Below are 17390 nucleotides of genomic sequence, written 5' to 3'. Positions count from 1 at the left end.
GGATCTGGTGGGCAGGATTGCTAATCCCTGATTTGCACGGATTATGGTCCTTGGTCTTCATTTGATTCATACCTGTGCTGATGGGATTTACCAAAGTGGTAGTAGTCTACAACTTGTGTCTCTTTGGGATTTTCTCCCACATTAAACTAAATACAACTGAACAAGCACAAGCAATGTTAAAAGCAACTCACTCCATCAATCACTTCATAAGAGAAAGGTAAAGCAATAAGGTTGACAAACCCTCTATTAAACTGGTAGATATGATCAGCGGTAAAACTAGAACGAGACTAGCTTCCTGATTCAAACTTGGAAATATTTGACATGTCACCCCCAGGCTTATTGGAAGTGGAATTGGCAGATGCTCCAAAAGAGTGATAACCTTTTAATTTCACAGTTTGTGCCAAAATCATTTGAGACTACTAGCCTGCCTGAGCTTACTAGACCAAACAGTACTTGACTCGGGCTTCGGACTAGTGGCTACAGTCACAGACTGCAATATCAATACATTTAGTGAGTGAGTGAGTGAGTTGGGTTTAAAGCCGCTATTAACAGTATTCCAGTTCTATCGCGGCGTTTCAGCTAAATGTGGGAGGAAAGCCCGAAGTGATGCAGGTCTTAGACGTTTAACACTTCGGTGAAACCCATGAGCACGGGTATGGTGCTGACAAACCTAGAAACACAATTGGGGCAAACCGGGATTCTAACCCACAATCATAGGTTTCTGGCGTGCCCAAGGGACGCAACTCTGTACAGAGAATCGCGATGCCTTAGACGACTGGGCCCTGTGCCCCCCCCAAAAAGTGATCTTAAATGTCAGAACATATCATAAATCCCCCCAAAACACTAGTATAACATAAAAAGATGAAGCATGAAAGAGTCATCCTAGCTACTTTTCTATCACTCCTATAATAGATCATAGGAAGTAACATGAAAACAAGACACAATAATAAATATTTATTATGAAATACATTTCAATTTGTAATTACAATACATACAGCCAGTATCAGTTGCTATATTTTCACCGTGAGGCACAAGTGGCGGTATTAATATTTCTGTCTTAAACAACTGTCTAAAAATTCATTCAATGTTGGGTAAAAAGTAATAATTTGTCGGCTTTAAAAGACAATTTACACATGAAACAATGAAGAAAGAAAATATAGCAACCGATTCCAATGCGTGGCCGGATGTGATATCACAGACGAAAGCAGACCTAACATGTTTGTCCCATGACAACTTGCTATGCTACAATGTTATGTTCAGGGCACATGAGGGTAGAAAATGCTGATTATTGTAATACATGGACATGTTCTTTGTACAAAGTAAAAGGTTTCAGGATAAACCTAAACTGGAAGCCATTTCAATACTTCAACAGAATTGTATGACCTTTGTCAGACATTCAATATCCGTCAGTTGCCATGTCAACAATTAAACCTGAAGTTCTTTGATAAGAGTCATAAAGGATCCGAGATTCATGAAGAATGGACGGTTGACTGGTTCACCACAACCTCATTAAAATCAGATCTTAGTTCTCGCTACCGCTAAACAAAGATCTGAGGACACCCCATTACGGGTCATGACAGATGGATCTTGCGCGAACTTTGACTGACCAAAGGAATGACTGACAAGAAGTCCACATTAGCCAATCGGAAGGCAGCTTTCACGTGCTTTACGGCACAAATTTCAAATTGACGACAATGCTTCGAAATATATTTTTACAAATTCGCGATTTTAAAATTTGAAACCTGAACAAAAGAACATTCTGGAATGGCTAGTAGGTGGTCAAGATTGTGTGGATTCAATCATTAAGCCCGTAATTATTGTTCGGAATAACCTGTGCTAAAGTTTTTTTAGAAATCACATTCCGACTGTCACTTTCATGATCTGGTAAGCGATGCTCTGATGGATGAAAGGTCGTTCTGATGTGACCCCTAATGCGATGTCCTCAGATCTTTGTTTAGCTGCTGTGAGTACTAAGATCTGATGTTAATGAGGTTGGGTTCACCACCACGTGTAGCTGTCAGAACACCATGCCTGTTCAGTTGTCTCCCCCTTCCTCATCAGATGGTATCACCTCTTCATTCTGGAAGATGGACAAAACTTTAACAATATGATAATGATTCTTAAATCAGCAGTTGAAAGTTTGCTAATCTTGCTATGATCCTCAACACTGGAAATATTTTCCCACTTTGTGTAATTACTGTACCGGTAAGTAATATTCCTTATTGACAGCATGGCTTGGTTTCAGATTTTAAGTATTAGCACACATGCAGCTATTTCACAATTGTGATATTTCGTGATTCTATTTCAAGTGGTGAGGACTATAAGTGTGTTTAATCTAACGCTACAACAATCCTATCTCTATCTATTCATTGTGAATGTGACTGTCTAAATCTAGTGTTCTAGTGTTATCTAGTGATAACACAGTTTATCATCTCAAACTGGCTCCCACAGGAGATATCGCTTGGGTTAGATCAAGTGATATCTCTACATTGTAGAGTTGGAAGAATGATGTTGGATGATAAATAAAATCTCACCCCCGTGTCTGTTGATATCAAATACATCAACACTCGTTGATATATTTGATATCAACAGACACTTGGGTGAGATTCTCTATGTGAAAAGCAACATTTCCTCAACAAATACTGGAATTGGAGATTCATCAGAATAAATACTATATGTCCATAATGCATAGAAGTTTGACTGACACTTGAAAAGACATTCCAGGTAGAACAGTTTACTCAGATTGTCTATTACAGAATGTTGACTGTGAGATACAGATTTGTCCTATTGACTGTTATTGTTAATCAAGCAGACTAAATATTGAATACATAATGATTATATAAGAAGTGAGAGGTATAGCTATCTACAGGTAAGATTGGGTACAGGTAAGACTAGCTGTAAGATTCTACTGGAGACAGGTAGAGTTTATACACTGGGCAGACAGCCACAAACTACATCTACATAAGCCACTGAAACTGAATATATGTTCAAGAGAAAAACACTGGATTACAATAATGCAGTTTGTATTGTTGGTTTTACCAACAAAGGTGTAACAGGAAGTGAGTGAATAATGCATTATGACACAGCCAGAAATATTCCAGCAATATCAGGCTGCCAGCAGGGTCTCCAGTCTGGGCCAGACAAGTCGGTGGTTGATGGCATGAGTATGATGCACTCTGGAATATGGTGACACACAATCAGCCAGGTCCCACACTGTGGCCAAGTGATCCTCATCTAACACTTGCAATAAGCATGGGGTATGGGGCCACATTCTTCTCTGGATTCCCCATAGGGTGTAACAGGTTATGAAGTGTCACAACTTTAAGATGATAACACTTATTGGTAGATTTATTCTTTGTATTTAGTTCATTCAGGGTTAGCAACTAACAGTTTTTGTCCACTAGTCCTTATAATCATGATAATGAAAACATATAGCAAAACCCTTAAAATGGGACAATTTCTACTAGTCCTTATGATACCTTTACTATTGGGCAGTTTGGTAAGGACTACAGGACTAGTGCCAATTTCTAATGCTGTCATTTGGCCTTTAGTGTCATTGAAGTTTGGAGTTGAAACAGGCGATCCATTCAGTCGGACCTAACAATACTGAAGTGCTTTGGGAGCCAGCAGATTTGAGAAAAAACATATTAAAAAAATCATAAATCCAGAAAAAAAGAATGACATATATCACTGGTGAGATACACGGGAACAGGTATGGTGTAGACAAACCTAGAATAATTATTTCTCTGACGATAGGATTCAAACCCATGACCAGCACATCCTGCAACTTGCAGTGCCATTGTCAACTTGGCCATTCATACCCAAAAGGGCAGAGAGAGAAACAATATGTGTTTGGATGAATTCTGCAGTGTTGGTCGACAACAAACAATCTTGTGTTGGACACACAAACCAGTGACTGATAGCACAAGCCTCAATCCTTCATGATATGATGCTGCGCTGAGAGAGTCAGGTGATATTGTGTAGCTGCTCTTGACATTCAATCCTTGTTCCAGTTTTATCAATTTGACATCTAAATCCAGGACAAATAGCAAGGTAGTGATTCAGTTTAGTTAATACTGCAGTCAGCAATATCCCAGCTACATCACAGCAACCTGTTAGCAATCAAATCTGGAAGAGATGAAGAAGTGGTTGATATTGTCAGCAAATCCACGCTGTCTGAGTATGACAGACCTGATGACGGACCACCTGGATCCCCCCTCTGGACCCGCATATGATCAACCATTAGTCACCGAGCCACAGCACCCAATCCACATAGTTACGTAGAGGGGAATGTCCGAGTAACTCTCCATTGGAATGGGGAGTTACGAATGGGGAGTTACTTTTACACTTTGACAAACTATTCTGTAGTTGAAAATATTTGAAAAATTCAAATGCTGCTTCAAGATAATGTACAGTTGACAAGCAACTCTCCATTCCTGAAATATAATAGAGCGTTCAAACAATAGAATGACGTCACAGATGTGTTTTAACTCTTATAACAAACACAGACAGCACAAGGTCAAATCAAACACAGATCCCCACAGGGTTCAAGTAAGTTTAGTCATGGGTAACAGTTGTAAATGTCAGAACTGAAAGACTGAGAGTGTGCGAAATACGCTATAAGTCGGAAAGCGCAGGTAAAATCTCCAATGTAAGTAAGTAAGACTCAGAGTGTTCTGACAAATTTGGAAACAAGACACCATGTAGACAAGGAGAAATGAGCTGTGCCAATGTCAGACCCAAAATTCGACATTTTCAGACAAAAGTTAGATTAAAAGTATACATAAATGAGGGGTTCAGTTTACTATGAAGGCGACCAGAGGGATGTTTCAGGCTAGAGGAAAAGGTAAGTAGCAAAACCAACGCCAGCAAACACACAGCTCCACCTAGTGGTGACGCCCTGCTACAACTGAGCACCTACTGTTGATGCTATGTTACTCTAGTCTTGTTTCTCCACGGTTTCCTCTTCTGTTACCTGTGTAATATTCAAAATGTGGTGACACATTATTCCTACCTTTCATATGTTACCATGTAATGTGTTCCAATGGAGTCTTCCACTATTAAATGTGTCTAAAACTAACAGTATTTATACCCTGTAATGTGTTTCAGTGGACTCTTCCACTATTTAATGTGTCTGCAAATAACGGTATTTATACCATGTAATGTGTTCCAGTGGACATTTCAACTATTTAATGTCTGCAACTAACATTATTATTACCACTATTTAATGTGTCTGCAAGTAACAGTATTTATACCATCAAATGTTTTCAAGCAGACTCTTCCACTATTTAATGTGTCTTAAAATAACAGCATTGATACCAACTAATGTGTTCCACTATTTAATATGTCTGCAACTAAGAGGTGAGGTGAAATTGGGTTTAACGTCGCCTCCAAGATTATTGCACTTATATAGCGACGTGCATGCACGTGTGTGTGTGTTTGTGTGGCTGCTTGTACTAGTCCGGACTGATGCCTATTATAGTGCTAGCCCACTGAGAAACCATGCCGCAGTTTAACATGAATACCCCACTCAGACACAGTATACTGACTCCGAGCCGACCAGTCCTTGTTTTAGCCCCTTAATGCCGAGCGCCAGACAGGGTAACAACAAGTACCATCTTTTAACGTCTTTTGGTATGACACGGCCGGGGATCGAACCCCGGGCCTTCCGCTCTCCAGGTGGACGCTCTACCTCTAGACCACGGAGAAGGTTTGCAACTAAGAGTATTTATACCATATAATTCATGTAAGCTCTTGTGGACTTTTCCACCATTTAACGTGTCTGCAAGTTACAGTATTTATACCATGTTGTGTGTCCCAGAAGCTATAACTGCATTATTTGTCGGCAAGGAACGTGTAAATTAATGTCCTTCTGTCTAACTATCATCATTTAACGACCTCTAACTATAACCTGTGCAAAAATGCTAAAAACTACCAAACTGAAATTAGGCTGCAGCAGTCTTTGTTAATAATAATAAAATGTAAATATAGTCCCACATTACCTCGCACAACAAACATGATTCTAAACCATGCCATAAGGTCAGTTTCCAGGTCTTTATGCATTCGGTACACACCGAGTATAGAAAACATCTTATCTTGAATCTTAAAACAAATTCTTATTGGAAATCTTCCAAGGTATAGGCTGTCATCTTTTGAGGTATTGTTACACTATCATGTGTAGTTCATTCTATGCTATTTCAAAGGACTGTATGCTAGATGTGTATCTCATGCAAAGTGTGACAGGTGCCTGTGAGAAGACTGAAAACATAACAGTACATTAATCAGGATATCAAAGTGATGCCTAAAAATTAAGTTTCTGCTCAAAAGTTTTCATTAGAAGTATCTTTAAACCTGGAAAATAATGATAGAATACTGTAACTCATCCTTTATATCTTGGTTACAGTATTTGACGTAATAAGCGCCCAGGACGCTCTCAAAATTAGAAAGAGGGGGCTCTTATTAGAATATAATTTTGGTGAGAAAAGAAACAGCTGAAAGATTGCAAATTTTGTGGTTTATGCTGACAGCCTGAAATGATACAAAAGAAAAGTCTGTCTGTATTATACATGACAGCTATATTTTCCAGAACTTAATTGCCCATAATTAAGGGCGCATATAACACACAAGTGTGTATTATACATGAACAAATAAGTCTTGTGTTCATTGATCAATTGGAAGGTTTGCTAATTGGGATTGTTCACTAGCCAATGTATTAGCAAATATTGCTGTGGGCGCTTATTATGGCGAATACGGTATATGTTTGACCTATATAACCTGCATTCTTATTATATCATATAAACATCTATATCAATATCTATATAGTAGATCTGAAATAATTCCAAATTGTTCGTTGAATTATTATTGATGCTACCATGGTAACAATAATTTATTTGTTGTAATCCTTTTAACAAAAAAAAATTGTATGGCGCCAGCAGAACATGCTCCCGTTTTACATTGATTAAAACCCATACTAACAACCAGGCGAACATACTGTGATTGTTCGTGCTGTGAGAACTGGAGCTGTACAGCTTCTGTATCCAATTTGTAGTCTGTATTAATGGACTATTGTGCAGATAGATACAAAGGTGACTAGCTATGGGGCAAAATAAGAGACTGAAACTGAAACTAATATTTGTACTAATGTTAAAGCTATAATTTACTACCTAAAATACATAGATCTACTAATATCTTGTATTGTTGAAATAATAAACCGACCTATGTCCCACTGCTAACACACCCTGTTACGCCCAACTGCGAAGGTACCCCTCCCCTCCGCGCCATGCCCAACTAATGCACCCCCTCATGCCTCTCCTGCTAAAGTACCTTTACTGCTGAGGTACCCCATGCATGCTACACAAAAACGTCTCCCTCATTCCCCCACTGCTAACACACCCCGCCCATGCCTCACTAATGTACCCCCTGATGCCTCTACTGCTTTTGTGCCCCTGTATGCCAAAAATAACATACCCCCTCATGCCCCCATTGCTAACATACTCCGCCCATGCAACATTAATGTACCCCCTCATGCCCTACTAATGTACTCCCTCAAGGCCCTACTGCTAACATGCCCCTTCATGCCTCTACTGCTAACGTACCCCCTCATGCCCCCACTGCTAACATACTCCACCCATGCAACATTAATGTACCCCCTCATGCCCTACTAATGTACTCCCTCAAGGCCCCACTGCTAACATGCCCCTTCATGCCTCCACTGCTAACATACTCCACCCATGCAACATTAATGTACCCCCTCATGCCCTACTAATGTACTCCCTCAAGGCCCCACTGCTAACATGCCCCTTCATGCCTCCACTGCTAACATACTCCACCCATGCAACATTAATGTACCCCCTCATGCCCTCCTAATGTACTCCCTCAAGCCCCCACTGCTAACATGCCCCCTCATGCCTCCACTGCTAACGTACCCCCTTAAACCCCCACTGCTAACGTACCACCTCATGCCTCCACTGCTATCATACCCCCTTATGCCCACACTGCTAAAGTACTCCCTCAAGCCCCCACTGCTAACATGCCCCCTCATGCCTCCACTGCTAACGTACCCCCTTATGCCCCCACTCTAACGTACCACCTCATGCCTCCACTGCTAACATACCCCCTTATGCCCACACTGCTAAAGTACCACTTCATGCCCCCACTGCTAATGTACTCCCTCAAGCCCCCACTGCTAACATGCCCCCTCATGCCTCCACTGCTAACGTACCCCCTCATGCCCCCACTGCTAACATACCCCCTCATGCCCCCACTGCTAACATACCCCCTTATGCCTCCACTGCTAACGTACCCCCTCATGCCCCCATTGCTAACACACCCCTTATGCCCCCACTGCTAACGTACCACCTCATGCCTCCACTGCTAACATACCCCCTTATGCCCCCACTGCTAATGTACCACCTCATGCCCCCACTACTAACGTACCCCCTCATGCCTCCACTGATAACATACCCCCTTATGCCCCCACTGCTAATGTACACCCCTCATGCCTCCACTGCTAACGTACCCCCTCATGCCCCCACTGCTAACATACCCCCTCATGCCTCCACTGCTAACGTACACCCCTTCATGCCTCCACTGCTCACATATCCCACTCATGCACCGCTTCTAACGTACCCCCATCGCTGACGTAGCCCCAATCGCTAAAGTACCCCCTCATGCCTCCACTGCTCACATATCCCACTCATGCACCGCTTCTAACGTAACGCCATCGCTGACGTAGCCCCAATCGCTAACGTACCCCCTCATGCCTCCACTGCTCACATATCCCACTCATGCACCGCTTCTAACGTACCCCCATCGCTGACGTAGCCCCAATCGCTAACGTACCCCTTCATTGGCCAACTCCTCTTGCCGCCTCTGCTCATGGATCTCCTCTGCCTCACTGCGCTCCTCCCCTGTGTACTCGTCCTTGTCCAGCCGCTCCAGACTGCGGAGTGAGATGAGCACCTCCAGGCGGTAGTCGTCCTCCTCTGCTATAGGGTTCTCTGTCACAACCAGGGAGGCACTCCATCAGCACATACAGTCAACAGTTTTCTACCAGTAGGTCAAAATGTAATTCAGTATTTCTGAGATCAAAACATTGTTAATTGAAGGTCCTGGAGATCTTCAGAGACATATTGAGTTCTGAGTAGTTTGAAACAGAAAGAGTGTAAATATTAGACCACCTTACAACAATACTACAAAGAACATAAAGTTACATAGACTTAAACAACATAATGAGTTACTTGTAAAATAGTCCTGTTCCCATCTCTCCTTGGGTCTCACTCAAAACAATTGTACCATGCAGTGCTATAAATGTGATACTGTAAGGTTTATCAAGTCTTTGAAAGGCATTCAGAAGTGATACACTTAAGGAAGAGAATTTATGGATGTTGTTATCTTATTACTATTATTGTTCTTACAGGTACATGTATATGCTCTCTGCCTCGTATCATCCTGAGTTTCACCTGATGAAGAAGTAAGCATTTTTTTCCGAAATGTTGTGTTCCCCATAATAAAGAAGTTGACATCCATAAATTCTCTTCCTCATGTAAGGTTTATTTTCAACTAAAAGGTTTCATAAAATTTGCAAAACTGATCTTTCACAGACAGAGATACAGAAACTATATTCTTACCTCCAAGAGCTAAAGCTCTCAGTTTGGGCAGCAACTTGAGTTTGTTGCATTCCTTTATATTGGAGACATTGTTGCCTCTGTAGCAAAGAATGAATTATTGTTTAGACAATCACAGGTTGCTTTGTTTGTTGTTTAATGCCGCACTCAGCAATATTCCAGCCATGTGACGGTGGTCTGTAAATAATTGAATCTGGACCAGACATCCCAGTGATTGACATCACGAGCATCGATCTACACAATTGGGATACAATGACATGCATCAACCAAGTCAGCGAGCCTGACCTCTCTATCCCGTTAGTCGCCTCTTACGACAAGCATAGTCGCCTCTTACGACAAGCTTGGGTTGCTGAAGACCTATTCTAACCCAGAATCTTCATGTGGCAGATAATCACATGTTGTCTCATATCTGAAGCATTATATATTTGCATGCTAATCATGAAATCCAAGCGTTTTCATAAACAATTATGCTCATCTGAATCTGAATATATTTCCTTTGCCAAAATAAAATAATTTATTTGTTATAATATATGTCGATCATTACAGCTGTAGTATAAGTAATAATATGTTGATACATTAAAGTGAAGTCTTACCTGAGGTTGACATATTGGAGCATCCCCTGTTCCTCTGCAAACCCTTCAAGATTGTCTATCTGGTTGTCACGGAGATGAAGTGTTGTGAGACCGCTAAGTCTACTCATCCCCTCCAATCGACGGATCATGTTGGCCCCCTACAACAGGATATTGTCCATGTGAAAAGTAGCGTTACAGTGTAACCTTGAATACAATTTTTACTACAATACAATAATAAACAAAACAAAAAAACACCTAATAATCATCATCATCATTGGTGAGTTTGCATGATTTGTGCGCAGATGTTCATAGGACTTGGTGGGTCCTAATGGGAGATGCAGGAGGTGCAGGGGGTGCAGATGTACCCTTGTTTTCATACATCTTTTTCATTCACTTGGTAGTGTGCATTTCCCCATTTGTTTTTGTTTAACGCCGCACTCAGCAATATTCCAGCTTCATGACAGCAGTCTGTAAATAATCAAGTCTGGACCAGACAATCCAGTGATTGATATCATGAGCATTGATCCACACAATTGGGACATGATTACAAGTTTCAACCAAATCAGCAAATCTGAACCACCCGATCCCGTTAGCCACCTATTACGTCAAGCATGTGTTGCTGAAGACATATTCTAACCCGGATCTTCACAGACCTCACCATGATAATGATAAACCTGGATGTGCAACTGGCTAGATTTATTCCATTCAGAGGACATTCCTCCCATTAGTGAGTGGATGAATGGTTATAGCCAGCAAACTTACAGGTGTTAAGACAAGCACAAGGAAGTGACTATTCTGCTAGAGAATTCACAGTAAACATGCAAAAACTGACTTCAGGTTTTGCCCCAGAATAAGAGTACATGTATATGAGAAAGTGAACATAATTTTTGAGAGATACATACAAGAAAAAGGTTTTTAAGGTTTGGCAAGTAAATTCCATCTGTGGACTCTAGTCTGTTTCCCCGGAGTTCTAGTGTGTGTAATCGGGTGAGCTTCGAAGCATCGAGACCTGACACATGGGATATGTTGTTGTCTGAAATATAAACATAAACACTACACAAATTGCATAACAATATGGAGGTTATTCACAAATCATTAAGAAATGAACGACTCATGGTCGTTGTTTATCGTACAATAAAACACTCCAGGGAGAATAAACCATGAGGGTCGCAGCTTGTAGATTTCATCATCATCCTCAAAGAGGCTGCACATAATGTTGATTTCTCATACAAGAAATGCGCCCCTCGTGGTTTATTCTCCTTGCAGTGTTTTATTGTACGATAAATAACGACCATGAGTCGTTCATTTCTTATATGAGATATCAACATTGTGTACATCCTCTTTTAGGAAGATGATGAAATGTACAAGCTTTAAAAATATTTACCCGTATATTAATAATGATGACTCCCTGAGTAGAATCTGACCTCGGCAATGTCAGATAGTCCATTTAATGCACAGGTGGGTATTTCCCGCACATTCTCACAATCCTCACGTTGATTACCTGTACCTTTTCTCCCAATACTGATTACCATGTCTCCTGGTTTTGAATGCGATTCTTGGGCCATTGTAATTATCTGCGTTGCCCAGCTACATCTATGGGGAACAATTCACTAGACACTCCCCTCTAAAAAATATTGTTGTCCAATATACGACGTCATCAATTTGCGAGGGCATGTTTGGATCTTCAGAAATGACATCATGATAGAATGTTTTATCGTGAAATAAACCATACTTCATTCTTCGTTGTTCTTTGCGATTTTTTTATAGCGAGTAGCTATCTTATATTCTAAAATAAAATATGTTACAAATAATATCAACGGCCAAAGGTAATTCCATAACTTGTGAAAAAGTCACGATTTGTGAAAATTGATCTCAATTATGTTTTTTTTACAATAGGGAAACTATAAGAATCGGTCATGTAATTTGTAAATCATCCAAGGTTGTATCCCTTCGTATTACTTAACCAATGCAACAAAAGCATCCAGGAATTGGGTCCACAGAAGTTGCACATGAAGGGAGATAACTCTTTCAAACATAAATGTGGGTGTTCTAACTTTCATCAAGATACTGTATTCGATGTAACAAGCGCCCAGGGCGCTCTCAAAATTAGAAAAAGGGGGCTATTATTAGAATAATATTTTGGTTAAAAAAAACAGAGAACGACATAAATTTCGTGGTTTATGCTGACAGTCTGAAATGTTTATATACGACAGACACATTTTTCAAAATTAAGGATGCATATATATAACACACGAGTGCATATTTTACACAAATAGATAAGTCTTATGTACATTGATTAATCGGAAGGGGTGCTAATTGGGATTGTTCACTAGCCAATATATAAACAATTATCGCCGTGGGAGCTTATTACGTCGAATACGGTAAATGCAATATATGTATTAAAATCATCTTATCATAATTTTAGATGACTTCTCAGTAAAGAACATTATAATCAACATTTGTATCATCGTAAGTACTTCACTGGTTTGTAAACACAATGATACACAACATTCCTCCATCGCCCGTAAATACATGCAGCTTTGCAGTTTAGTTGCTATGTTTAGCCAACAAATCATGCCACATCCTGGTTCCACTGAGAGGGAAACCAATCAGTGATCAGGTTACATTTTTCTGAGGCAAGGTGGTTCACTGACTGTAAAAGTCCAGTTTTCACCCTTTCCTAACTAGGCTGGAATTTCTGGGCTCGATTGTAGTGTCACAAGTGTCTATTACGAGTTATGTACCTCTATGTCCCTTTGACTGACCAATCATCAGATTCCACCTCTCATATCACATGCATTTGCTTCAAACAAAATTGCGTCGCCAAGTCAAGACGATCTGATTGATAATCAAGATCTATGTTGTGATAAAATGGGTCTTACACCACAAACTGCATCAAATTACGTGAGCACCTTGATTTAAAACATGAAGAGATTTGGAAAATATGTGTTGACAACGAGATGGCGGACCACATGCTTTGCAAATCCTGTAATCGACTGAAATCTGCACAACGGTTTACGAACCGGATTTCGATTTTGTTGTGCGATTTTGATTGGACTATGCATAGACTTGTTAGCCCAGCCAAAATGTAACTCCATAATACCAGCCTAGTTCGGCAAGGGTGGAAACTGAACTTCTATAGTCAGTTAACTCTCTTGCCTCGGTAAGATGTGTTCAATTTAACCGCGGTTTGGCATACAGGAAGTGACAAATACCTAAAGAACTGGTTACTCACATTTTGCCCTGAGGCAGAATGAACTCATCCTAGGGTACGCTTCTGTATTTTTATTTTGGCTAGCTTACATTTCTGTCGTACCTGTACTGACAACGAAACCTTCAGCAGAACTAGTACTAGAACGTATCTATGTACATTATCATAAAACCGAGCAACTTAAATTAGTAACATATCAATGTGGGTTAATACAAATTAAAAACTAAAACTTAAACTAAAACATTGAAAGTTGGCAGTGTTTATTCTGGTCACCATGGTAACTTACTGTTGAGATTAAGTATTTCTAGGTTTGGATGGTTGATTCCCTCGGTGTTGTTGATGCGGTTGTGGCTGAAGCTGGCCACCTGTAGGAATGGCATCTCCTCCAACTTAGCACTGGTCAGCATGTTCTCATCTGCCTTCAGTGTCAGCATGTGTGTCAGTGCACACAGAGGAGATATGTCTTTCAGATTGTTCTTAGTCACATCCACATAGCGTAAGTGGATAAATCCCTTAAGTATGCCAATATCTGTGATTTCTCTGAAAAGAGTTCAAACATACAAAATATATTCTCTAAAAATATTCATCTTAAAAATTAGTAACAAAAAGATTTAGCATACAAAACTGGATCTCACAGGAGATATTGCTTGGGTTAGATCAAGCGATATCTCTACATTGTAGATATCGCTGCAATGAAATTGCATTGCAATGATTTGCAGACCATTGTGATGTCATTGGTAACTATGACATCACAATCAAATGACATCACTAATGGCTCTGCTACTGAAGCTGTTAGCAGTACTTTTTACACAGCTTACACTTTTTACACAGCTTATTACTGTCTACAAACTGAAAAAGTTGGAAAAAAACCCGGCTTCGTCAGGAGACATCACAGTGTTTTGCAGACCATTGTGATGTCATCAGTTACCATGACGTCACAATCAAATGACTTCACTCATCTCTGCCACTGAAGCTGGTTACCAATACTTTTTACACTGAAGACACTGGTTGTTACTGTTTACAAACTGAAAAGTTGAAGAATGATTTTGGATAACAAATAGAATCTAACCTCATGTCAACCCTTGTCGGCAAGCCTCTGAATTCTAAACTTTTATCGATTCATGTTGATATATTTCATATGAAAAGACACTCAGGTGAGATTCTCTACATATTAAATGTTCACATATATTTAAACAAAGTGTAAGAGGAGATCCTGAAATGAGATGCTCTAAGTATCAAGTCATAGCTCAGTTCAAACTGAACAGCTGTTTTTTTCTAAAAGTGTTAATCAAGCCATTGATGTGTCTATTCTTTAAATCTTCCAAATGCTAATAGTAATCATGCAAGGCTGAAAGATTTGAATAAATATTGCGTAAAGATAAAATGTGTTTTCGTGAGTGAATTGTCTCCCTTGATGTGCAAACTTTCTCAACAGTGAATAAATAAAGCCACAATTTGTATGCAGGATATTTGTTTTTAATTCATATGAAAATCTTGAATTTGATATAATATATGTATTCTAATGTAATTTGAAAATTGGATATGTGATCTTAGTCTTGTTTATCAACACTGCAGTGTTTGAAGTGAAGAACACAATTCTAGGGGTCATTGTTATAGGCCTGATGTTACCGGTAAAAAGGGATGGGTAATTTATTATTGTAGGGGTTGGGGGGTTGGGGTTGGCAACATTATTCACAGAATCAGGAATTTCCATGAAAATCAGTGAAACAGTGTTAATGTGGGAATGTTATATGCTGTGTTCTGCTAGCTGTCTTAAACAGATCTGTTTTTATTCAAGCAAGATTGACAACACTGAAAGTATTGTGTAGGTGACAGTACTTTCCTCCAAAATGTATGTTCTTCAGTATTGAAGCACTTCTGGGGAAAACAAAAAGAATGAAAGAAATCACAAGCAGTACCTGTCATGTGTGTCGAGTCTTACATAGGCATGTGAAAGTCCATCCCCAGTCTTACACAACAAGGACAAGCTCTCTGCCATTATCTCTTCTGTTAAGGGGTTAGCAGGAGGTTTCTGAAACAAACACGTTTTTGATAATATTAGGTACTTGTCCACTTGCATGAAGCTATATGAAACATGTTGAATGGTAGGGCTGTCAATCGATACAGATCATAGAGAATAGATAATCGTTAACTAAATATCGATCAATTATCAATAAATATTGGAGAAGTAACCTTGAACAAATATGCAAAAAAAAGTCCGAAAGAAATCAACACGCTTCATGACATTGGTGAGTGGTGACACATTTATGCAAGGATTAGTCTGCAGACATTTAAGTTATAACAAAAACAGTTGCTTTCCATCTTTGGCAATTAGCACAATTGATAATAACAAGTCTGTAAGTAAATTAAAACATTATTTTATCACAATTGTTCATACTGATAATCATTAATATTTCTTCCCATCGATGATAATTCCAATTTTTGTTTTTTTTAGCCAGCCCTATTGAATAGCATCCATATAATTTTATAATGATTTGCCCACATATATCTAAAATTATCAGTCCAACAATAATGAGTTGCTTCTGTGGTATTGTGAGACTTGTACAATTTCTGATATTCAAATGATCGTGAATAATTGCTGATTAATCTGTTACATTGTAACCATAATCAAAGGTAAGTGTCCATGATCGATTCATGACATTTCATAGTGTTTTAGTGTTTCTTCTTCATGTTATTAGTATTAAAAGATATGTCAAGATATTTGCAATTTAACATAATCAACTTTACAAAAGCTGTCTGCATTTAGTCTCCAGTTTGTTACCATGAGCTACAGCAGTTGTTAATGCACTTGTGATTGTAAATTCAAGTTCCATTATTATTATTATTATTATTGCTTCATGAGTCACGTATGCCTTTTCCATGTTAACAAAAATCTTTCACAAGTACCCTTGCTGACATACTAAAAATTAGTTTGCAATTATTGTAATGAAAGTAAGCAAATATTCCAGGAGTTTCATGATATTATTTGTATCAATACGGTCATTTAATGTATTAATACAGTATCATACAGATTCAGATATACACAACAGTCATATTTTGACAAATACACCTTTATAACCTTGTAAGTGTCAAGTTATTTTCTTTTGCAATTTTACTTGTCTTGAAACACAGCAGGCCAATGTTGTCATACATACAGTTCAAATGTGTCCATAGTTTGTATTTAATGAACGTTATCTGGTTGATGAACACTGGACCTAAATGTTTATCATGACTATCAGTTGGCACTAAGCACAACACCAAAATCAAATAAATCTAATAACAGTACAGACGATAATTTCTATGCAAAAGTAGCCTAATATTCAGACCTCTATATTTTATGTCACTTCAAATAAAAATATATTCTGTATCCATTCATTACGTGCCCCAACTAAAATGTCGAGTAGTTTGATCTGATAAATTGCCAATAACATTAATATCAGAACACCAATTATGGCTTTCGAAAGGCCAAACTTGAATAAACAATTCAGAAAATGTAAAACAAGTACCTCCTCCTCTTCTTCTTCAACTTGCTCATCTTCGGCCTGTTCCTCATCGCCAAGTTCTTTTTCTTCCTCATCAAGCTGTTCTTCCTCTCCAGCTTCTTCGGCACCGACTTCCTCTTCGTCAAAGGTTTCCTCTCCTTCAAGATCAGACATTGTGAACTTTTACTGTTAACCTCTCCAAAACTGAAAGCAAAATAAACTGTCAACAGCAGACAGCTAAACGTGTTGACTGAGAAAATGGCGTCCTGTTGCCATAGAGACCGCTTCGCCTCAAACGCCCATTTGTTAACAAAATTGACTGCCTGGCGACGGTTGGGAACATTTGGGTCTTTGAGTTATTTCAGACTGGTCTGTGGAAATTAAAAACGTCTAATTCTCGTGTTTTTGACAAATATTATCAACTAACGGTTGCATTCGAGATCTCGCGAGAATTAGCAGAACTCATCCATCTGATCGAAGACGAGAGGTAAGCATATCA

The 17390-nt window shown here is 39.3% G+C and overlaps 2 protein-coding genes across 4 annotated transcripts in view; one reads left to right on the top strand and one right to left on the bottom strand.

The window, feature by feature from the left end:
- Positions 1-939: 939 nt before the first annotated feature.
- LOC124152501 (leucine-rich repeat-containing protein 23-like) lies at positions 940-17273 on the bottom strand. Of its 2 annotated transcripts, XM_046525459.2 has the most exons (9): positions 16916-17273; positions 15329-15441; positions 13696-13949; positions 11101-11231; positions 10220-10356; positions 9630-9706; positions 8842-8999; positions 4922-4975; positions 940-2080 (listed from the first exon to the last, which is right to left on the bottom strand). In XM_046525459.2, exons 1-8 carry the CDS (start codon positions 17063-17065, stop codon positions 4940-4942), a joined length of 1056 nt encoding a protein of 351 aa, XP_046381415.1. In that variant the 5' UTR covers positions 17066-17273; the 3' UTR covers positions 940-2080; positions 4922-4939. The 2 variants fall into 2 exon arrangements, with proteins under 2 accessions (XP_046381415.1, XP_046381414.1); XM_046525458.2 differs by lacking the exon at positions 4922-4975.
- LOC124152499 (zinc finger protein castor homolog 1-like) overlaps positions 17250-17390 on the top strand; it is a 50999-nt gene continuing 50858 nt past the window's right edge. The window contains exon 1 of one of the 2 annotated variants that reach the window (XM_046525452.2): positions 17250-17378. The gene's annotated coding sequence lies outside the window, so the exon portion shown is untranslated. The remainder of the gene's footprint in view (positions 17379-17390) is intronic. The other variant, XM_046525454.2, reaches the window with a different exon arrangement.

Source organism: Haliotis rufescens, unplaced genomic scaffold, assembly GCF_023055435.1.
Source record: "Haliotis rufescens isolate VD_foot unplaced genomic scaffold, xgHalRufe1.0.p SCAF_13, whole genome shotgun sequence".
Lineage (NCBI taxonomy): Eukaryota > Metazoa > Mollusca > Gastropoda > Lepetellida > Haliotidae > Haliotis > Haliotis rufescens.
This window is presented reverse-complemented; position numbering and strand designations above follow the sequence as displayed.